The sequence below is a fragment of the Anabrus simplex genome, chromosome 4 (genome assembly GCF_040414725.1).
Source record: "Anabrus simplex isolate iqAnaSimp1 chromosome 4, ASM4041472v1, whole genome shotgun sequence".
Classification (NCBI taxonomy): Eukaryota; Metazoa; Arthropoda; class Insecta; order Orthoptera; family Tettigoniidae; genus Anabrus; species Anabrus simplex.
Genome location: NC_090268.1, coordinates 385,523,330 through 385,547,880, shown reverse-complemented (window position 1 = coordinate 385,547,880; position 24,551 = coordinate 385,523,330). Strand labels below are relative to the sequence as shown.

Sequence of the window (24,551 nt, the reverse complement as noted above, 5' to 3'; positions counted from 1 at the left end):
ACAAAGCTCATAATACATTTTCACAGAGAAACCATGTATTAGTCATGTTTAACATTTAATAAAAGATAATTAAACATTTAATTAAATATAATTGAAATATATTAAACAATAATTGAAGGTTTTACACCAGTTACAATGTCGTATGTACGTCACTTTGGCATTAAAATCTCCTAAAATAATAATCATGTCATATCTTGGTCCCTCTTCAACGGTTTGCACTAACTCTTCATAAAATTGTTCCTTCCTTTCCTCACCTGCATCTTCAATTGGTGCATGTTCTGATATAACAGTTATGTTCCTAAACTTCCCCTTAATCCGAAGCTTACATAGGTTCAAATCCTATTACACTCTTCTTCAATTTCCCATATACTATAAATCCCGTACAGAACTGTCCTGTTCTTTCTTCTGGCCTACTGTAATAGAGGTTATAATCTTCCTTTTCAATACGTTTTTGCCCTTTCCCTCTTATTTCCTGAATCGCTACTAAGTCGTATCCAAATATTTTTGTTTCATTTACTATTTCTTGCATTTTTCCCGGTTTCAACATTGTTCTTACATTCCACGTCGCCATGTTTATATCCGTTTCCCTTACTTGTGTCCTTTTCCTAAGCTTTTGTCGTCTTTGATTTCCGTCCGGTTTTCTCGTAGAAGTCTTCTGAACAATGCTTTTTTTACAAGGTGAGGCCGTTAAACCCACACTCAACCCTATCCACTGGCTGGGGATATTGATTTTCGGAGCATCCTACTCCTAGACAGGTTGTCTTCACCACGACTAAGGAGTCCCGTCTACCCCGTCTTACGTCCTCAACTAATTAACCCCAGTGAGGGTGGGTTTCCTCATTCGCCTTTTCCACCATTCCAAAGGTCTCCTTCTCTGCTGGATCCGCCGTTAAGGTCTTCACCCGTAACCCTGGGCATGGGTTCCACGTTATACCCCGTGGGACTGGGTTCCCACCTGAACTTAGTCATCCTTTTACACCGGCCTACTGGAGTAGAGGATGCCCAACCCCGCAACGTGGATGTGCCAGGCAGGAGTTACTCAAGTGGAGAATAGGGAAGGTGGCCCTATCTCCCATGAGTTGGGTTAATGGTTGTGAATGGCACCACAACCAAAGGCTTCTCAATTCCACAAGTTCGCTGATTGATAGTCTCAAGATGAGCCATACAGTCGAAATTAATTTACTGAGGGTAAAATCGTAACACCTCATTTCCAAATTATTTTGTAGTTTTCTCCATTCCTGTAAACACAGTTCAAAAGGTCTCGACAGTAGTTCCATATTGTGACAAATAATATAATAATAATTAGGGCATGGCATTTATTGACCTAAAAGTAGCTAGAAAATGCAAAATAAAAAATGCATTTGACTTAAAAAATTGTTAAAAAATTACAGTTTGGAAGAAGAAATGATTAATAAATTATTTGTAAATCACTTATTTATTAATCTTTTATGAAGCAGTGAGCTGATTTGAGAGTTGTATTGGATGACAGTACACCAAGTTAAAATTTTTTAGTTACTAATGAAGTAAATACCACTTTGACATGCTTGGTGAAAAGATGAAATATTTCAGAACTGGGATATTCTTCAAATTATATCCTAGCAAATAGGTGTCCTTTAATTAACCTCCTTGGGACCACGGTTCAAGTAAAAGTGTTTTGAATACAAGTTTTAGGTTTTCAGGATTCAAGACATATCAATTTTATGAAAGAAAGAAAAAAAAAATGACTAGTTTGAATCTACTTTCTGCCCCAGTACCATACGTAACCTATAGGTTACAGTGGGTCTTAATATTTGATGGAAGTGTATCGGATATTTTCTTTGAAATTACTGTTGGTTACTTAAAAACACACTGAAGTTTAGTATCGGTTCACTACATTTATACCTCAAAATAAATAGATTAAAAAATTACTTTCATGCAAAGTTATTACCGGTACAGATTTAGGTTAAATGAGTTAACAATACACTAAAAGTATACAAACAAATCATAACTCACAGAATAGTTTGTAGCAATTTTGGTTGGCGTTCATAGAGAAACACTTTACAAGTGGAACACATGACCCTGTATTTTGGATTGTCACTTCCTGGTAGGCGGTAGGGGAAAGGTTTCACATTCTGAGATTTCCGGCAGATGATCAGTGTACTTTTTGCGGAGACTGTCAGGATGCAGAGATATTGTTGCCGTCCATTTCTGGGGTACCGTTCCAAATATTTTACCCTGTAGGTGGGGGCCGCAGACAAATACACAAACGGTATCCCCTGCCTGTTGTATGAGGCAACTGAAAGGGGCAACCAAGGGATGATTGCATTAGAACCATGAAACTACTTGTGATTAGTACCATCACATGGGGAAAGCCATCAGTCGCCTTTACTTGCGAGTAGTACCACTATGTTGTAGCAGCAGAGAGCGGTTCACTGTGGGTTTCCAGTACCTGCGATTAGTACCACTATATGCGGAACAACAGGGGGTTACATTGCCTGTGATTTGTACCATTATGTGAGAAACACCACGGGTCTGGGCATTGCCTGCGATTAGTACCACTATATGAGCAACACGTTGGTCTGCGTTGCCTGTCATTTGTACCCACTATGTGAGGAACACCACGGGATAGTACGAGTCCCTGTGATTAGTACACCTATGTGAGAGGCGCACCATGGGTTTGCGTTGCCTACGAGTGGTGCCATTATGTGAGAAATACCATAGGTCTGCATTACCTGTACGACATACAATACTTGTGAGTAGTAACATAATGTTTGGAACACCGTGAGTTTATGCTACCTTTGATTAGTACCACAACTTGAGAAATACCATGGTTCTACTTTACTAGCAATAAGTGCCATTATGAGTGATCGTTGACCTGGATATTGAACTGCTTTAGACAACAAGCATCATCCATTCAGGATTGTGCCTTGGTCAATAATATTGTTTCTGGGGAGGTGAGTCATATCACTTTTACACAAGGAGTAATTTATAATACCACCTATTCAATACAATTTATTCCACTATTGTGTGGTCAAATACACATAGAATTTACCAGAATTTTAAAGGTACATGTTTTGCCCACTTTTTATTGGGCATCATCAGCCTCATTCAATCTTAAAACACACACTGGACTTAGGAATCTTATCAAATTACATAAATCGTATTGATGAAGTCTTAATGGTATTGATACTGTGATTACATAATAATATATTATGAGGTTGAAGTCTGTTATTTAAAATTAGGATGAAAATACGTAGTCGAATTGGCGAATGTTGAAGATTCACCCAGAAATGTCTGGTATAAGCAACGGTTTCTGTCGTCTTCTATTCTTCTAGTCGATGCAGACCTCTTTTTCCTCAACACATATTCAGGTGTAAACTTCTTTCCCCCCTTGCTGAAACTCACACATCGCTCACTTTGCAAAACAATATTTTTCCATCAGTAGAAAAAATATTTTATCCATATTGTGAAACAAATTGTTTCAATTTATTAATTGCACTTCCTTAATCTTTGGGCATTTTAAGAGTTCTGCTAGTCAACAAAAGAATTCACTCAAATCTTAGCATGTGGGCGACTGACTTCCTTCTCATCTAGCTGAAGATAAGAAGCAATGCCCAGCTTGGATGAGTCCATTATGCATATTACATATAGGGGAAGCAGGTACTGCTTATAGTATGATTTTTGCAAGTGTAATAAAGTTGAAAATACTCTTCCCTTGAAAACAAGGGGCAGCAGGTTTTGCTGCAAGTCTTTCTTTCTTGAACAAGTTAATTGCCTAAGTTTTCCATAATAGACAAACATTGTAAACATAAATCATATTAGTTAAATATTCAAATTATAATAAAATATAACACTTTTCAGAAAACTATTAAAAATGCCAAAAATGACCTCTCTCTTCAAAATGGCAAAAATGCAAAAATGCAAAAAAAAATGAAAGAAAGTAAAAAGAAATGCTCTTATTTAATCAGTCAATTCATGATGCACATGTATATATACTCGAGCTATCTTTCAGCCTTCATACAAAAAATATACAAAATCTTCAAATGCCTTGGTATTATAATAATAATAATAATAATAATAATAACAGCTAGCAGTTTCCCACTGGCTCCACCCGCAATGTACAAAGTATGGTGTTGTTCGTTACTATCCTCAAGGATGTATTTGCGAAGTTTCGAGTTAATGAAATAAAGCACATGATCTGCTGTGGTAATAGAATGTAATATTATGTCCACAAAACACTTCAAAATACATCACACAAAGAAATTTAATTAAACGTTCCTTGGAACAACACTACGCGCCGAGCTGTTAAAAAGTCCTTCAAAGATCTTCGTCGTGGAGACAAATGTACTCATAATTTTTCTCAGAATCTACCAATTTGAATAGTTAAGAGTTGACATGAAGGAGATTGATCTACTGAGTGTTCTTAGGCCAAAACGAACTCCGTACCTTAATTAGAACCAAAGATACAAAAAATTGAAAACATTAAATAATTTGAGGAAGGTGGAAGTTAAGTGATTTATAGTACCTGATGACAAATTTGTGCATGAATACCTTTCAGTTAAAAAACGAATGAAGGAAATTGGCCAGATAGAATGACCGGACTGACTGACTTTAGTTTTAATCAATTTGTTTAATATATTAGATAATATAGTATATTTTATGGTTTTTGGAGACTGAAGTGCCAGAATTTTGTTCGACAGGAGTTGTTTTTCATGCCAGTAAATCTACCAACATGAGACTGAGTTTTTATTTTTATTATGCTACACCACGTAGATGAAAGAAACAGAGCGAAACAAATAGTTGTTGAATCCAAAAAGAAGTCATGGGAAGATATTGGTAATAACCTGGAAAGGCTAGGTCAAGCAGCAGGGAAACCTTTCTGGACAGTAATGAAGAATCTTAGGAAGGGAGGGAAAAAGGAAATGAACAGTGTTTTGAGTAATTCAGGTGAACTCATAATAGATCCCAGAGAATCACTGGAGAGGTGGAGGGAATATTTTGAACATCTTCTCAATGTAAAAGGAAATCATCATGGTGGTGTTGCAAACAGCCAAGCTCATGGGGAGGAGGAAAAGGATGTTGGTGAAATTATGCTTGAGGAAGTGGAAATGATAGTAAATAAATTCCATTGTCATAAGGCAGCAGGAATAGATGAAATTAGACCTGAAATGGTGAAGTACAGTGGGAAGGTAGGGATGAAATGGCTTCATAGAGTAGTAAAATTAGCGTGGAGTGTTGGTAAGGTACCTTCAGATTGGACAAAAGCAGTAATTGCATCTATCTATAAGCAAGGGAACAGGAAGGATTGCAACAACTATCGAGGTATCTCATTGATTAGTATACCAGGCAAAGTATTCACTGGCATTCTGGAAGGGAGGGTGCGATCAGTCGTTGAGAGGAAGTTGGATGAAAATCAGTGTGGTTTCAGACCACAGAGAGGCTGTCAGGATCAGATTTTCAGTATGCGCCAGATAATTGAAAAATGCTACGAGAGGAATAGGCAGTTGTGTTTATGTTTCGAAGATCTAGAGAAAGCATATGACAGGGTACCGAGGGAAAAGATGTTCGCCATACTGGGGGACTATGGAATTAAAGGTGATTATTAAAATCAATCAAAGGCATTTATGTCGACAATTGGGCTTCAGTGAGAATTGATGGTAGAGTTCTTGGTTCAGGGTGCTTACAGGAGTTAGACAAGGCTGTAATCTTTCACCTTTGCTGTTCGTAGTTTACATGGATCTTCTGCTGAAAGGTATAAAATATCAGGGAGGGATTCAGTTAGGTGGAAATGTAGTAAGCAGTTCGGCCTATGCTGAGACTTGGTCTCAATGGCAGACTGTGCTGAAAGCCTGCAGTCTAATATCTTCGAACTTGAAAATAGGTACAATGAGTTTGGTAAGAAAATTAGCCTCTCGAAGACTAAATTTTCACAATTTTATTGTTCTGAATTTTAAGAACAGACTAAACTTTTAACTTCCACTTTTTATTTTAGTTGTATTTTTGATGATTGTATTTAACGTCCACTTTTAATTTAGTTGTATTTTTGATTATTGTATTTAGGCTGAAGATGCCCTTAATTGAGGGCGAAACATGTCCCATGTAACTAAGAATTTAATTATGTAACAACTATACGTGATAATATAAGTATTGAATAGGTGGAATAAATTAAAACACCTTTATCATTGTTGAACTGTTAAATTTTCAATACGGACCTAAAATGAGGTTTATAACATGTAATAGACTAAATTGATGTCAGTAGGTAAGAAATTCAACAGAATTGAATGTCAGATTGGTGATACAAAGCTAGAACAGGTCGATAATTTCAAGTATTTAGATTGTGTGTTCTCCCAGGATGGTAATATAGAAAGTGAAATTGAATCAAGGTGTAGTAAAGCTAATGCAGCGAGCTCGCAGTTGCGATCAGCAGTATTCTGTAACAAGGAAGTCAGCTCCCAGATGAAACTATCTTTACATCGGTCTGTTTTCAGACCAACTTTGCTTTACAGGAGCGAAAGCTGGGTGGACTCAGGAAATCTTATTCATAAGTTAGAAGTAACAGACATGAAAGGAGCGAAAATGATTGCTGTTACAAACCGGTGGGAACAATGGCAGGAGGGTACTTGGAATGAGGAGATAAAGGCTAATTTAGGAATGAACTTGATGGATGAAGCTGTACGCATAAACTGGCTTTGGTGTTGTGGTCATGTGAGGCGAATGGAGGAGGATAGGTTACCTAGGAGAATAATGGACTCTGTTATGGAGGGTAAGAGAAGTAGAGGGAGACCAAGACGACGATGGTTAGACTCGGTTTCTAACGATTTAAAGATGAAGAGGTATAGAACTAAATGAGGCCACAACACTAGTTGCAAATCGAGGATTGTGGCGACGTTTAGTAAATTCTCAGAGGCTTGCAGACTGAACACTGAAAGGCATAACAGTCTATAATGATAATGTATGTATGTATGTATGTATGTATGTATGTATGTATGTATGTATGTATGTATGTATGCTACACCAACACAGATAGGTCTTATGTCGACTATTGGATAGGAAAGTATTATCAGTAGGAAGGAAGCAGGCTTGGCGTTAATTATGGTACAACCCCAGCATTTACCTGGTGCGAAAATGGGGAAACCACAGAAAACCACCCTCAGGGCTGCCGACAGTGTGGTTCAAAACCCCTATCTCCCAAACGCAAGCTCACAGCTGCGTGATCCTATCTATACATAGCCAACTCGCTCGGTATGACACTGAGGTTGTGTCTTCATTTGTACATAGCATGTCTGCTATATTTGAGTCGCACCGTGGCCACACAGGCCACAACCTGGAATGCTTAAAAACCAGTGTCACACTGGGAGATTATTGGTTCCGCATTGTACAGTTTGGCTGCTATGAGGGTAAGACATGATCAGTCCCATTATACATATGAGCATTGTCAAATGGTCATCCAAAATAAGTTTCATAGCAGTATTACACAGATGGCCACACATTGGGTATTGTGAGCGTTGTCTTTTAATTTCATAGCAAGATTTTAGTTCACTTTGAAGTCATAAGCATTTGCTATAACATTATCTTAACATACATAAACAGTCATTTGAATTCCCATAAGACTATTCCACTGGTGTTCACATTACATACCTAAACTTCAGAACTGCTTTGTTGTTTGTGTTGCCTATCATAACTTAGAGAAGGACATTACAGCAAGTTGGGACACTAATACCCAGATAATAATAGGACTATGATTTTTAAGCTAATTTTAGATGTATATATTGAGTATTAATCAATTGATCATTTGTAATTTTTTTTTTGTATGGATGTTTTAATACTTCAGTTGCTGATGAAGGGGATGGGTCAATTTCTCGAAACATGTACGATAAAGTAGCATTGTTTTATGTATATAATAAGGGGTTGTGGGTTTTTTTCTTCTTCTAGTGACTTTATGTCGCACAGACACAGATAAGTCGTATGGTGGCGATGGTATAGGAAAGGCCTAGGAGTTGGAAGGAAGCGGCCATGGCCTTGATTAAGGTACAGCCCCAGCATTTGCTTGGTGTGAAAATAGGAAATCACGGAAAACCATCTTCAGCGCTGCCGACAGTGGGATTCAAACCCACTATCTCTCGGATGCAAGCTCACAGACGCGCCCCTCTAACTGCACGGCCAACTCGCCCAGTTAATGAAGTATTGACAGGGCAGATCCACTAAGAGCCTTTTGAGTTATACAGTATTAAAGCCAATTATAAAAAAATTGATCTGCATGTACTCGTCAAGGTAAGAGACTTGGAGAGACATCGAATTTCCGATAGTTTCAATCTCTTCATGAGTCTACCCGCACAGTGCTAGATCACCTGACTTGCATTGATCTGCTTCCCTATCTATTGTACAACTCCACAGTTGGTCCTCCTGGTGGCCATGATTGTTAAAGCATCAAGTCTTCATGTTCTGACACCATGATCGCCGGTTTGAGTTCAAAAAATGTGTGCTGGCGGTGTATGATAGGCGGTATACCTTTTCTAGTTACTAGATCACGTGTGAAAAGCCTGGATTCAATTCCAAACCTCTACAGAATATTCATATCGAGTGAGGACATACAGTATGACACTGTTGATGGCAATTTATCAGTCTCATGGGTCTGTTCAGCCTTGAGCAGACCCCTTAATACCAAGGGCACTCGGAAAGTTTTGCAATGTGAGTGAACACTTTATACTTTTTCAAAATACGGTAATTTCCACCATACACGATACACTTCTCCATACGTCGAAATCAGTCACTGAACCAACTCTGCCACTTTTCTTCGGTTACATTTTCACACTCTTGATCCCATGCTGCCAGAAGCTCCTCGTCGGATGCAAAACACTGCCTTTTGAGCTTCATCTTCACTTCTGGGAAGAGTGCAAAGTCACATGGGACAAGATCAGAACTGTATGGAGGGTGATCAAGCACAATCAACCCTGATCTGGCAAGAAAATCCATTGTTATATTAGCACGATATGCTGGAGCATTGTCATGATGCAAGAGCAAAGTGTTGAGCCGTGACCTTGGACAGAGCTGCTTGAGAGCCTGGATGACCTGAGACAGACAATTCTCACTGTACCACTTTGCAGTAACTGTCCTTTGTGTTTCTAGCACAACCCGAGTCAGGATGCCCTGTTTAGTGGAAGAATACTGCAATCATCCTTTTCTTCACTGACCTTGACTTTCGCACAGTCACAGGAGTACCCTCATCTTCAAACAGCCACACCTTGTTCTGGGGTTTTGTTGGGACATCGTAATAATAAAGCCAAGTTTCGTCATCTGTAACGATGCTATTGACGTTACGCGAAGTCCCATTTTCAAACTGTTTTAGCATTTTTGCAGCACCATTTCACTCGATGTGCCCTTTGTTCCTCTGAAAGTGAACGGGGCACCCAAAGGGAACAAAGCTTTCTAACATGGAGATGGTCGTGTAGAATTGAATTGAATGAATAGCTGGTACAGGGATGTGGAGGGTCTCTTCTACCTGCCGATATGTCAATCGCCCCTCTTGCTGCAACATTTTCCTCACAGCTTCAATGTTTTCTTCAGTCGCTGATTCAGACGGTCGCGCAGAACGAGGATCATCTTCAACCCCAAAATTTCCCCTCTGGAGCTCTTTATACCAGCGGAAAATTGTTGTCCGATGTGGACAGTCTTTCCCCAGCACAGGAGTCATTTCCTCCAGGCAGTGGTCAACAGTTAATCCACGAGCAAAATTGTAGCGGACAATTGCACGATATTCACCATTAGACCACACTGACATCTTAACTTGCTTTCAATCCCAGTGCTTGGTAACAACTGGTGTGAAAGTCGCGCCTTGCTGTCTTCTAGACTGGTGCACCCCTCTTTTCCTCCCTCACCATAACAGGGGTGTCCAGCCAACCGTTTTTGCATATTGCAAAACTTTCCTAGAGCCCTTTGTATTATTTGACAGTAGTAGGCTATGTGATAACACCGGGTTTCATCCTCTCCCTGCTTTCTGACTCCAAGATCCTTCCTTACCTCTCTGAACCATTTGTCGGAAATGTTAGGTCTACTGTCAAGTATTTAAAATATCTGTTATGTCAGCCTCATCTCATCCATTCTAAACATGTACATGAAGTTTTCTCTTCTTCATTGACTGTCTTTTGTTTTCCTGGTATAGTTCTCCCCTTCCTTGTAACGTGTACTGGCCATCCATGATTTTTGGACCCATTATCTTGCAGAGGATCTTTTTCTCTAATTTGTTGGCTTCTCTTAGTCCCGTCATTCCTGTCATTCAAAGGCATTCACTACAATACAGATACACTGTTTTAATCACTGTGTTGTAGTGTCTTAGTTTAGCTCACCGTGAGATGGCTTTTCTCTTTCGTAAAGCATGTATCCTGTGAAAAGCAGTGGCCATCTTCTCTTGCCTGGTGTAGTTGGCTTCTCTCTCGCTAGTTTTTAGCTGTTCAATTTCCTCGAGATACTTGAAGCATTCACAATTAAGTATTTATTTTCCACCTAGTCGATACAATGATTGCTTAAGGCAATTTTTAATGGTCAAAAGTGGTACATGTTTCGTATATTATCAACATCTTCAGCCACATAACACTGTTTAGATGAAAAATGTATAAAATTGACAAAGTAATGCTTTAGAGGAAGTGTCCTTAAAATTAACATAAGATTGACAAGATTAAAACAAACAAATAACTCAAGAGAAAATATATAAATTATTTCTACAATAGAAAGCAGTCGTCAAGGAAACAAGATTGAGCTTGTTGCACTGCACAGTCATGTCCACTCGTGTCATGGCTTTTCTCTCTCTCTCTCTCTCTCTCTCTCTCGCCCTCCCTCCCTCCCCCTCATACCGTGTGGGTGGGGGACGCAAACAAATACACCCACGGTATCCCCTGCCTGTCGTAAGATGCGACTAAAAGGGGCAACCAAGGGATGATGACATTAGAACCATGAAACTACTCGTGCTGAGTACATTTACGTGAGGAACGCCATGGGTCGACGTTACTTGCAGTTAGTACCACCATGCGAGTAACACAATGGATCTTCGTTACCTATGAGTAGTACCTTTATGTGAGGAACACCACGGTTCTGTGGTTAGTAGGGTCTATGATTGTGTGTATTCCACTGAAGCGGGATAGTAGTCATTCGACTGCACAAACTAACGTCCATGTGCCGTAACGCTGTGCTGGAATGTGTCTGTTCCCCTGCCCTAGTTATGAGTAGTACCACTTTATGAAAAACATCGTGGGTGTACGTTGCCTGCGATTAGTACCACTATGTGAGAAAAACTATGGGTTTGGCTGGCATCCATGGTAAGTACCACTATGTGCGAAAACCATGGGTGTGCGTTACCTGAGAGTAGTTCCATTATGTGACTAATACCATGGGTTTGTATTACCTGTGGTTGTTACCATAATTTGTCATACACTGTGGGTCTACATTGCCTGTGGTTAGTAGCACTATGTGAGCAACACCATGAGTATACGTTGCCTCTGATTAGTTCCACTTAGTGAGGGACACCACGGGAATACCGGCACCCATGATTAGTCCCACTATGTCCGGTGCACCATGAGTCTGCATTGCTTTGAGTAGTACCCTTATGTGTAAAACATCATGGGTTTGTGTTACCTGCGAGTGATATCATTGTGTGCGACATACGATAGGTCAATTCTAAATTCCCATGGAATTAGATATTTTTCACCAATAGAGCATGTCAAAAACATATCAGATGCAAGGCTTTTCAGGCGTTTGCTCTATTAACCAGCGTTTAGTCTGCATACGGGAGATAAATCTCCACAATGGAATTATTGCCTGCCTAGCAATTCCGAATAGAAAATTCTAAATTCCCATGGAGGGAATTAGATATTTTTCACCAATAGGGCATGTCAGAAACCCCGTATGCAGTTATCAGACTGTGCCTCTTATATAGGCTTCTGATAGGCTCACCTGCATACACCCAGCGTCAGTGGGTAGGGTCTGACACATCCCACTCTGATGAGTCTAGTGTCAGACCTCAAATCAAATTCTCTTTATTTGCAGATGAGGTGTCTACCTCGGTGGCAAATGGTACACTAAAATACATTGTCAAGCACTGAATATTAAATTAACAAGAGAAGAAAATTTTCGTATAATACAATATTATACAACTTACGCTAACAATTTTTTCTATTAAACACAGCTCATCCTTAATAAATTTATATTGTTTACAAAATTCTACTTATAATATCTCCTGTACTACTTACAAATATAGTCAACTGATATACAGTATATGGAATTACTTCAAATTATACTATACAACTGGTATAAGATTCTGCTTTGGCTGTCCAAACTCCTCAGACCAGGGGATGGAATTATCTAAAAGGGTCCAAAATCCAGGTCACCGGCCCCTCATAAGACGAAACGCTGATTAATAGAGCAGACGCCTGAAAAGCCTTACATCTGATGTGTATACGATAGGTCTACATTTCCTGTGATTAGTACCACCATTAGAGAAACACCATGAGTCTACGTTACCTGTGATTAGTACCAGTATAGGAGGAACACCATGGTTCTACCTCTGTGATCCAGTACCATTATGTGGGGCTGGCGACCTGAATTTTGGACCCTTTTAGATAATAATGCATCATCCCAGTAATTCAGGCCTCGTTAATTGTATCCACTGATTGTTTCACTATTATTAATCATCATTCATTTTAGATTCTAGTCAGTGTATAAATTTTGAAGTTTTAATTTTCGTTTCGTTCACCTTTTACTATTAGGGGCCAGTGACCTAGCTGTTAGGCCTTTTTAAACAACAAACATCAGCATCATAATCTCTCTCTCTCTCTCTCTCTCTCTCCAGTAGTACCAACACAATGACACAAACAAATCAAGCTATTGCCAACTGTGGCACAAAAAATACATAAATGTTCACAAGTTCATACAATCTACTTCCTGCTTTAGTATATTTATATGCTCTGTGTTTCTAGACAGGATTGCGAGGTCATCTGCGAATACTAGGCAGTTGATCTTGAGGCAGTTTTTTGAACCTCCAGTGTATACTTGGTTGAGCAGCCCATTCTTGTCCATATATTTTCTCCACTTGTGGATGATCATCTTCAAAACACAATTCTAGTTTTTGAACAGGTGTCTGTTATTTTCTCCTTAATAATTTAAGTTGTTTTGGCGTCTACACTGAATTGTACAAATATGTGAAACAGCGCTTCCCTGTCAACCGAATCGTATACTTTTTTGAAAGTCTACAAAGACTACCACCAAATCTTTGGAGATGTAAGTTTTCCAGTACTCTTTTCAGGCTCCATTTCTGCTCCAGGTCTGATCTTCCTTTTCTGAAGCCCACTTGATATTCTCCAAGCTGATTATGTATTCACTCCCCTAGCCTCATCTGTAGTGTTTTGGATAGTTCTTTATACATCATGTGGACAGTGGAAATGCTGCAGTAGTTATTAGCATCCGCTCTGTCACTTTTCTTATGTAAAGCATGAATCAAAGCAGTTTTCCAACCATCAGGCATTACGTCAGATTCCCAGATCTTTTCCATTTCTTGCCTTCAATTTGTAATTGTGATTTCTCCACCACTTTTCAGCATATTTGCTGTAACTGAGTCTTCAGTGTTATTTGCTTTACGTCCCACTAACTACTTTTACAGTTTTCAGGGTGACAGTCTTCACTTGCAGCTTTGTTATTCTTCAGTTCTGCAATTATTTTAGAGTTCTTTTTTATCTGGTGGGACTGAATTTTGTTCCAGATTTGTCGTGGGCCCATTTATCTTTGGGTTCTTTACATTTAGCAGTTTCTCAAAGTATCTGGCCAAGATCTCACAATTTTCATCCCTTTTCCCTGCCAGTTTTCCATCTTCCCTTTCAAAGCTTAAACTTGATGCTTGATTCTCATTTAAATGTTGCTTGGCAGTCCTGTAGAAGGTTCTTCTTCTTCTTCTCCTTTTGACCACATAGGATCACTTCAGTGAATCCGTCGTTCAGGTCTCTTTGAAGGGATTGTTCGGGCTTTGCGGTCCTCCCAGTACTTCTTCAGACGCTCCGATCTTTGTGCCCTTTCCTCAGTTGAAAATATGCGTGTTGTTGGTTTGTTTTGTGTAAGGGTAAAGCGGAGGTTTGTATTCTTGAGTTTTGTATTCAATTTTATCTTATTTGTGGTGTCTTCTGTTGTAAGGCCTATTTCCTTCAGATCCTCTCTTATTTCTCTGATCCATTTTCATCCTGTTGTGGTATTTTTTGAGACGAGATTGTGTTGTACTAGTTGTTTCAGAAGTCTCGAATCCTGCATCCTCATGATATGTCCAAAGAATCCTAGTCTCTTCTTACACATAGTATCTGTAATGGGTTCTAGCTCTTTGTACACGACTTTGTCAGGTATTAACCGCCACTGTCCATCTTTCTGGTATTTTTTGTTGATGAAGGTTCTTCCAATCCTCCTTTCAATTTTCTGAAGTCTGTCAGTCTTTGATTGTTTATTCAGGTGAAAAAGTGTTTCTGCTGCATATGTAGCTTCTGGTTTTATAACTGTGTTGTTGTGTTTTATTTTTGTATTTATTGATAGACATTTCTTTTTGTAGATATTCCATGTTAATTTTAGTGCTTTAGCTAATGTATTTGTTCTTCTTTGGATTGAGATTTTTTCATTTAAGTTATGTGTTATTACTTCTGCAAGATATTTAAATTAAGTTACTATTTTGATTTTATTACCATTTATGGTAACTTCTTATAGTTGTTGGTTTTTGGGGCATAATTTCTGTTTTTTCAAATGATATTTTGAGGCCAATTTTATTTGCAATGTTTTGAAGTTCTGATGTCTGGGTTTTTGCTTCTTTTATGTCCACTGCTAGTAATGCTAAATCGTCAGCGGAACCCAGGCAATTTATTTTGATTTTTCGGCCAATCTTTATTTTGGGGGGGCATTTCCTAAACCATTCCCTCATTACCATTTCTAGAGCACAATTAAATAATAGTGGCGATAGCCCATCTCCCTGCCGTAGTCCAGTTATAATGTCAAATGTCTCTGATGTTTCACCTCTAAACTTCACTTTTGATTTGGTGTTAGTAAGAGTCACTTTTATCATATTATGTCACAATGCTGCAAATCTCATCAGAGATTTGGTTTCTTTTGGCTTGCTGTAAAGTCTTTGTCATCTATTTGCATACTGCTATGTATGTCTGGAATTTGACATCCGTTTTGTCCGCATACCATGCTTTATAATCCTCTGGTCTTCTGTCCGTTGCCTCCTCACAATCTTCAGCCCACCATTGGTGTCTGCATGCACATTGTAATGGCGCAATTTCCTGGCTGCATTTGCTATATTTTCCCAGATATACACCCAGGTCTCCATTCCTTTCCCACAGCAGTATTTGAAAATCGTTCGTTATTTTGCAGCTTTTCATGGTTTACCTTTGACTTTATTCATATGCAGTCTCGTCTTGTTTAATGGAAGAGGTCTGAAATAAATGTATCCGTGCCAAGAAGTAATCCGAGCCTAGATTGTCCCCTTTCTGAACATTCATAATTTCTCTAGTGTTCCATCCTGAGATGGCAACATGGTCTAGTTGATGTTCACCGATGTCTTGTTGTGGAGAGCACCACGTTTTCTTTTTCCTTGGAAGTCTCTTGAAGTACGTGGACTCGAGTTTAAGGTCAAACATTTCACACAGTTCAATAAGCCTTCTACCATTTGTTTGTCCTTTTTTGAAACTGCCATTCTCTTCCAACTTGTGTACTGAAATAGCCCGTAAGAATGTTTTCATTGTTTATTGTAGTTTTCTGTAGTTAGGTTTCTAACCTATCCCAGAATTCATCATCATCATCATCATCTTGCACCCAGACATGCAGGTCACTCATGGGAATGGAATAGTGTGTAGTCTGTAACTAACTAACTAACAAACAAACAACTCAAGACATGCTTAGAACGTTTTCTTAAAGATAATTCAGTGTTTCATTATGTTTTTTTTTAACTATAAGTTTCTATAAGTTTTGTCATAATTCTGGCCTTGGTGTTAATCTTTTTGTTTCGGTGTACAACAAAACATATTTGTTTACTTCAACATGTTAGTGTTGATGGCTTCTCTAAGGGAGCATACATTCATCTTGGTCCCGTGTATATATATACAGTAGATGTCTTTATTGGCATAGTTAAGGCCATTAGGCCTTTTTTTTAACACTATTGGGAGGGTGGGGGAGGGTTTTTTTGTTGTAATATGTATTAGTTTTGATTAAGAAAATGTATACGCATTGCAGGCTCCATAAATTATTGTGTTACTTGATCAAACGAGTCGATTTTGGTTTTCAAGTCCTTCTATGCCCCTTAAAATATGCATGGCTATGGAGGTGAGTTGGACAACTAGAGTTGCTAAAGGTTTATAACTCTTAATGGAAGGGATTGCTTCTCATTTACAGACCCAGCTACGATTCCTTCTGATTTATAAATGCATTGGCACTGGTGCTTTCTCAGCTCTTGTGTTTAACTGAACTAATAGACAATTAAATAGCTGTTACAATCCTAATATAATTACGATACTGATACTTAACATCATGAGTATCCCTTATAGACCTGAATGAGAACTAGGTCACATGTTCTTTTAATCTAAATTTAGTATGTCAGAATGATTTTTGAAATTCAAAATACAAACTGTGGAGAGAAATGAGTAGTCACAGTTGTGAAGATTGGGTCTTAACTCTTACAAAAATGAATACTATAAAACTATAGTTTGTTTCTTCATTTTAAAAATGCATGTAACTACCAGCCTCTTTTCTCCACACTTTCCCTGTATTGAGGTCTGCCTCCATAGCATAACAGTTGGCACTATTAAGTGCCACACTTGGTGGCCTGGGTTTGATTCCTGGTTCTGTTAGAAATCTAAGAATGGCAGGAGGCCTGGTATGTGGTTAAAATGGTATGTGTAGCTCACCTCCAATGAAGGGTGTGCCAAAAAAAAGAAAAAACTGCACCACCTTGGGGCGAGGACACGAGTTTGTCTGGCTATACGGCTAAATTAATTTGACATCTATTAAGACTGAACAGTCACTTTTACGAGGGTACGTATTTTTATATGAATATCATAATCATTTACATGTATACCTTCATTTAAGGTTAAATTATTATTTAAATGCTTCAAAGCATGATACAGCTTACCTTTGAAAATTTCCACAAAACATTTAAAAATGAATTAATAATTTGGAAGTTGTCATGCCAACATAAACCAAGTGAAACATTCAACTATTTCACAATAACCAACCCCTGTACTGAAATAAAAAAGCCACTGAAATTCACTGCCTTCATGATCCTTCGAACTCTTAATCATGTGAGGTCCGAATTTCACAGCAGCTAAACTCTACATTAAATGTGTTAAAAACGTTCAGATGTCGGTGCCCGGTTTGTAAGGGATAAACTTGCTTATTTTGAAGATGACCTGCATATCAATAACAGATATTTGTTGAGGACATGGAAATGAGGGGCAGAAGATTATATAACCCTGCTATGCATGGTAGTTAAATTTCACTAGGCTGCATGACGTGGTAATGTGACTTGAGAGATGTACACATATGAAATTACCTGATAAAATCATTTCTTCTTTGTGTTTCAGCATACTCCAAACAAGTGGATCAGTTATTGACTGAAAAGATCACCATGTTGAGTGAGTTTAAAGAGAAGGTTGCTGCTTTCCGGGCACAGCTAATAGCAGAGGAGCAAATAAGCCAAAAAATTAAACGGCCTGCAACATTGCGGCATAATTGAAATATTGTTCTAAGTATATTTTTTACCTTGAAAGCACACTCTGTATTATTTAAGTAACATTTTCTACCTGCATGCCATGTTCAGTTTGACAGTAGCGACTTTTAAGTATGTCGTATGTTAAAAAGTGTTCTTGTCCCATGTGTTGTCCGTCTTGCGACTACGATATTTAATACATGACCTTTTATCTTGTTTAATCTATGACCTCCTGTAATATTTTCCTAGAAGATTATTTGAAATAGTTACTATATTGCAACCATGAGAAGTTTTAACTTATTTCTAATTTAACTTTGCATCTACAATATATTGTAAAATAGAAAGATTATGTTCAAAGCTGTATGATCTATTTTGGTGATTTTTTTTTTTAATTCAGGTGTACGTTTTTGTGCTTGAATTTTGTTACTTATATGTAGAAACATGAACCATGATTATATATCTTCAAATGTATGATGGTTTTTCATGGTACCTGTTAACTGTTAATAGTCTGTTAAAAGACAATTTATTTAGATCTGCAAGCTTTCGGAATATTATTTTTCATGATGTGCTTTGAATCCTGTTTGAAGGGCTGGATAGTTACTCCCTTGAAGCATTTCCAGTTGCAAGAGAATTCGAAGTATGAATGTTAAAATATGGACACATTGTATTGAGACGTTGTCACATTCATTAATATTGTTAAGATGGTTTGACATTTCTCCTATATGTCACCTCAAGTGTATGGTAACAATAAGCGTGAAATACCGTTATAATGCATTTTAATAAATTAGGATTGGGGAAATTGGAGCAAGAGTCAAAGGTCCCTGCAGGTATGGTTTTGAGTCTAGTATAATATGGGGGCAAATTGAGAGATCTTGTTGACTAAGACTGTTAGGCAATATAAATATTTATGTACTTTAAGACTAATCGTATCAATTTGTAATACTGCAAGCACTTCTTTGAGTGAGTTCGTCTCTACTAGTAACAGTTTTGTCATGAATTATTTATTTATGGCTGTAGCCTTCCTTTTTATTTTTTATAGATTACAAAACTAGAGGTAATCCATTTTATTGGTGCTTCAGATTGACTTAGTGTGTAGTAGTAGTACTACAAGAAGTTGTTGATCAGATAAGTCTTGCAAGTGACCAGATTTGTGGAAAGGAGCATCACATACTGTTCATTGGTAAGATGATGATGATGAATAGCTTACTTTGGTATTACTATGTGCACTTAATTTTATTGTACTCCTTTTCTTGGTGAATTGCAAAAAATTGTCAGTACCATTTAATAAACATTAGTGTTGTTGGGTACAGCATTACTCTTTATTCACATATTGAGCAGCCTTCAGGACCATTATCTCCTGTTAAGTATTATTAGGTACCTTTATATAAAAATTATGTAACAATGATAAGTTTGAGTTGTTTGTTATAAATTTATTTTCTATGCTTGATAGACATTGTCAGTTGTATAAAATCTACGGTTTATATTGAAAATTACACATGTTTTTGCAATTTGAAGCAATGTAGAGACATGCACAAGAAAGTAAAAAGTGTATTCGTGCATTCAGCATCACCACAACAATATGACTTGTGAGCAATTGTTTAGACTATGGCCCCATTTCCTGTGTGCTGAGAAGCAGGAATTTAATTGCCTGTGTTGTTTGCAAAATATTTTTCCAAACGATATCTCAGCCTATTACTAATTTCTTGGTGATTATATCATTTTTATCTAATTGTATATTCTGAAACAATCTGTTAGTCCTTCATTTACAGTATCAGTATATCTATACCAAGGTGAAGCTTATTTTCATGAAACTAGACCACCATGTTCTTATATTTGATTGCCATCCTAGTAAATTCTTACACGAAACAATCATTCTTACTATGGGTAATATTAATAAACATCATATTATACATGATACGATCTCAGTCAAGATCAACTCACATTAGATCTATCTGAACAGATGTTAACTGAAGTGAGTGTTGACAAACAATTCATTTGTAATACCAATGGACAGTTGCCCTTGATAATGCCAATTAATAATCATACAATGCCAACTGCTACTCGTCACATACTTTGATGATAACACACACTAAAAGATGCATCGTAATTGTCAAACAAGTATTAATATCTATACTCGCACAATACCATGTTAACTTGTGCAGGTCTCTATAATGTAGATGAAAGTTGAAGGATAGCCTCTGGTGAAGGTATTTCATGCAGCTGCTTTTATTAAGTTAACAATCTTCATAGTTGAAAACTAGAAGTTCAGGGAAGTCTTAAATTTCCTTTGAAATCCAAGGTTTGACTTTTAAATATCTTGGTATAGAGTTTTAAAAATATGAAATTAGGGTCGTATTTCTAACTGTACATAATATCAACGGATATCATATTATACGTGATATATCTGTTTTAATCAGCTTGTATTTCTTGGATCAATCTGAACAGATGTTAACCACCTTCAAGTAATCGTTGACAAACAATTTGTTTGCATTAAGAATTGACTATTGCCCATGATTGCCCAGGTTTCACAGTGCACACTGTATAATTAGACCTTTTCGTTTCTTGAATTTGGGGTAAACTTATCAGTAAAAATATTCTGTAGAAGTTGGAAAACTCTACATCTACTTATACTATTTTTATCTTTTCTTCCAGAGGTAATTAGTGGAGTTTTCCAAGTCAGACTGGATTATTTGGAAAAAATCACTCTTCAGAAATTCTAGTACTGTATATTAAAATCTATTATTAAGCCAGGATGACTTTCAAAAGATAGTTGCTTTTTAGTTTGCCGCACTTTTTAAATATTTGTTAATAATTTTGTTGCTAGCTGCTGTAGGGTTTAGGACGCTCGTTTCAACCCTCCCTTCCTCTCTCTCGCTTGGCATTGATTATCGTCAGTGTATTGCTTGCTGCGTTGTGGAGTAGTTTAAGTTTTCTTTCACTCTCGCATCTGCCGCGGCAAATTGCCTTCGCGCAACCCGTTGCGTAGTGCATTCTTTCTTGACTGCATTTCCAAAAAAGTTTTAAGTAAGGTTTGTGAGGTTGATAGTGGCTTTCAGTGAAGTGTGGTGCTGTAGTTTTATCTTGAATTGTGACCAAATAATTCATTGAAATGTACACATGCAAATGCAAATGCATGACCTCTCGCGCTCTTTAAAAACTCACGTAATTTTACCAGATATTGCAAAAAAAAAAAGTCATTAATTTTTTTACATTGAGGAAATATTGTTTCTGGGTAATTATGTTAATACTAGTTGAAAGGCAGTTAAACAGGGTACATATTTATATTTTTATCAGAACATTCACTGCAAAAGGAAAATAGCAGCTTATTAAAATATTAAGCGTGAGCAATTTGCCTTCGTGCGACCTCTCGCGTGTTAAAAGATTAAAAGTTATATAAACTAAGAGTTTGGTTTTTTTACATGAACTGTCTCAAAATGGCACACTAGTTGAACTTGGTATACTTGTTAGAAAGTATTCTCTTTGTAAATCAGGCTGAACAAGGAAACATTAAATTGGAAGAAAAACTTCCTTCGGCTAAGTTGTGAAAGACATGCACATTCTTAATTAGAATTATAAGAGGAAAAAATTATATTTTGTATTTCATCAGATAAGGAAAGTGCAAATGGAAGCTGAGATTTTTGACTGGCAAGTCCTCTTGCACAAAATGTTTGAAGCTAAAAGCAGATTTGTGGGGTGGGGGGAAATTGTTAATGAAGAGAAGGTTGTACTGTCTTATGTTCTCTTCTGGGTGTGCCTTAGATCTAATGTTAATGTGAAATCATCAGTTTTCTGAGTGTAGGAAAAGAGGTAGAGACAAATATGCATGAACTGTAGATGTATATACTTCTATAGTTCTCATCCATTTGTATAGAGATGTATAGATGGTAGGACAGTTTTTTCACTAGAAATGAAATGGCATATGGCTTTTAGTGCCGGGAGTGTCGGAGCACAAGTTCGGCTCACCAGGTGCAGGTCTTTTGAATTGACTCCCGTAGGCGACCTGCGCGTTATGATGAAATGATGAAGATGACACATACACCCAGTCCCCGTGCCAGTGAAATTAATCAATTATGGTTAAAATTCTCTACCCTGCCGGGAATCGAACCTGGGACCCCTGTGACCAAAGGCCTGCACGCTAACCATTTAGCCATGGAACCGGACCAGAGTTAAGTGGTAACAGAGGTGGAACGATTAGAAATTCCTCTGAAATGTTTCTATGTCCATCTTGCCATATAAAATACACCCCATCTTTCTATTGATCTAACCTGCGTTTTTATTCATCTAGGGCACTCTTCTCTATTTTTTTCCCTATCCAACTTGGCTTCTTGTCGGTATTCTGCCTCTCTCTGTCTCTCTCTCTCTCTCTCTCTCTCTCGCTCTGTGTCTGTGAGAGAGAGAGAGAGAGATATTAAGGTTTCAAAAGCAATTTGTGAAGAAACACATCACTGCTGAGAAAAGATTGTGAGAATTAATATACCTAACTGTAGAAAATGTTAAATTGAGTTATGCTGATATAACTGTGAACATATGGTTAAAATTTGGAAATGAGTGACATGAATTATTATATAAAGTTAATTTCAGTAGTCTCGATTATCCGACTTAAACTGGACCTGGAGTCCGTCGGATCACCAAAAATGTCTGATAATACAGAATAACTTTGAAAATGAACTAAAGCAAACAGGAAGGCTATACTGTATTACTAAAATAATAACATGTTTTACGGTACTATGTTTACACAAAATGAAACTTGTCAACAATGTCTGCTTGTCTGCTGATTCACGTTTTCTTGCTGCGAGATCCCGCCATCGTAGAAAAAATCAACGCCTCCGCTGGGCTTGCTTCCGGCTGTTGCTCAACGTTCTGTTGCGCCTCGTTCTTCTTCATCATTCTCATTTTCGTTAGCATTCACAAAATCAATATCGGTAATATCAGGGTCAGTTAGTTCAAACAGCTGATTTTGTGCACACCACTTGCATCTTGAGTCGTAGTATCCTCACAGCCAGAAATGCAATTCAATAAGGGAACAATCTTTTCCATGTCTCTCCTTTTACCACCTCCTCTCGATGTTCAACCTCCCTCAACAATATGTTCCAAGACTTTGCTAATGTCGATGTTTCAGCTTCTTCCCAAGACTGCGCTATCCAGTATACCACGTCTTTCATGTTAATTCGTTTTAGCTTTTCTATCATGTTGTTGCCATTGTCCATTTCCTCTATCAGGGATGAAAGGAGTTTCCACCGATATTTCCTCTTGAATGTTTCCAGCACAACTTGGTCCATTAGCTTGCATAATGATCTCACGTTAGGAGAGAGGAACATGACTTTGATGTCACCACTTCTAAGTTGCTTTTCATTCGGGTGTGATGGAGCTTATCTAGGGATATTGTTTGAAGCTAGAAATTTTTCTTCATCTGGAACAAACTGTGTTAAAAAATCATTCTCTAAAGATGTCAGCAGACATCCAGGCAGCCTTCTGATTCGTGCAGTGTACTGAAAGAGCATTAACAGAAATGTTTTAAATGCCCAAGGCTTCTTTGCTTTACCGATAATAAGCAATATTTGCTTTTAAGTTCCCAGTAACATTACTACAGGCAAGAACAGTAACTCTTTCCTTACTTCGCTTGTAACCAGGTGCAGACTTCTCAGCTTGGGCTGTGAGAGTTTTTGATAGCAGCATCTTGAAATTTAGCCCAGTCTCATCACAATTAAAAATCTGATCACCAGTTAATTCTTCAGCAAGAATTATTTCTTGAAATTCCTTTTAAAATTTCACAACCTCATCGGATTTAGCTGACATTTTTTCTCCACAGATACTAATCTGCCTAATGCCGTACCGTTTTTTCCACTGATCAAGCCACCCAGGACTGGCAGTAATATTAGGTTCCCCTTCATTAAACTCCTTTCTGAAATACACCGCCTTTTCTTGCAGAATGGGGCCAGATAATAGCAGGCCCTTTTCCCGGTATTGCGTGAACAAAAGAAATGGTGCTTCTCTTACTTTTTCATACTCACATTTTTTTCATTGTTTTTCTAATTTTCAGTGCATTGCTTGTTGTTCTAGTAGAACACCACTTTTTAATTTCTTCCCTCTTATTTTTTTCCAGTGTCCGACTGTAACACGTCCAACACCATATTCTGAAGCCACTTTTTGAAGAGTTTCCCCTTTGTCCAGTCTCTTTAACGCACTCAACATATCTGGTATAAAAACAATCACTTTCTTCCGTTTACATGCCATAATCACAGAGGATAAATATGAAAATTATAACATCCGTACCCAACCAAGACTACACCGAACAATAACTGAAGACTCGCTGCACCTATCCTTCAGAAAAAACTGTGCTACCGCCAGTAGTCAGGCCAATGCTTGTCCTACGGTCACACCTTCCAACATATACTTATTCTTTGTATTATTGTACAATATAGTTTTAAATGTGATTAATATGCTAGCTTGTTCAGTTTTTGGATGTTTTTCACATAGGATTTTACCATTTGTCATAACAGGAAAATTCCCAAAACTGCATGAAGTATCGATTAATTGTACAGAAAGAAACATATTTGTTCTGATTAGAGATTCTGTTATTTTTGGTTGCCATTTCATTGAAACTGATTTCAACAAATTGGACATTTTAAAAGTTTGATTACTACCAAAGGAAAAATTTAGACACCCTAGGCCAAAAGAAAATGTAATTCCTTCAAAATATTTAAGACCCAGTGGGAAAAATGATAGAATCTTCATTCCAGAAAGAATTTCCTAGGTAATACCAGAAAGGATGAAAGCACTTCCTGGCCAGGAGATCCTAGACATAGCAAATGTGAGTGCCTGTATTCAGTGCAAATTAGAATGTGTATATTTTGCA

At 37.7% G+C, this 24,551-nt stretch overlaps 1 protein-coding gene across 1 annotated transcript in view; it reads left to right on the top strand.

Moving 5' to 3' along the window:
* The window catches only part of Klp10A (kinesin-like protein 10A), a 664,442-nt gene extending 643,676 nt beyond the window's left edge, over positions 1-20,766 (top strand). Inside the window, exon 14 of the mRNA XM_067145844.2 lies at positions 17,571-20,766. Within this exon, the coding sequence (XP_067001945.2) occupies positions 17,571-17,722 (152 nt within the window). The 3' untranslated portion in view covers positions 17,723-20,766. The remainder of the gene's footprint in view (positions 1-17,570) is intronic.
* Positions 20,767-24,551: the final 3,785 nt, after the last annotated feature.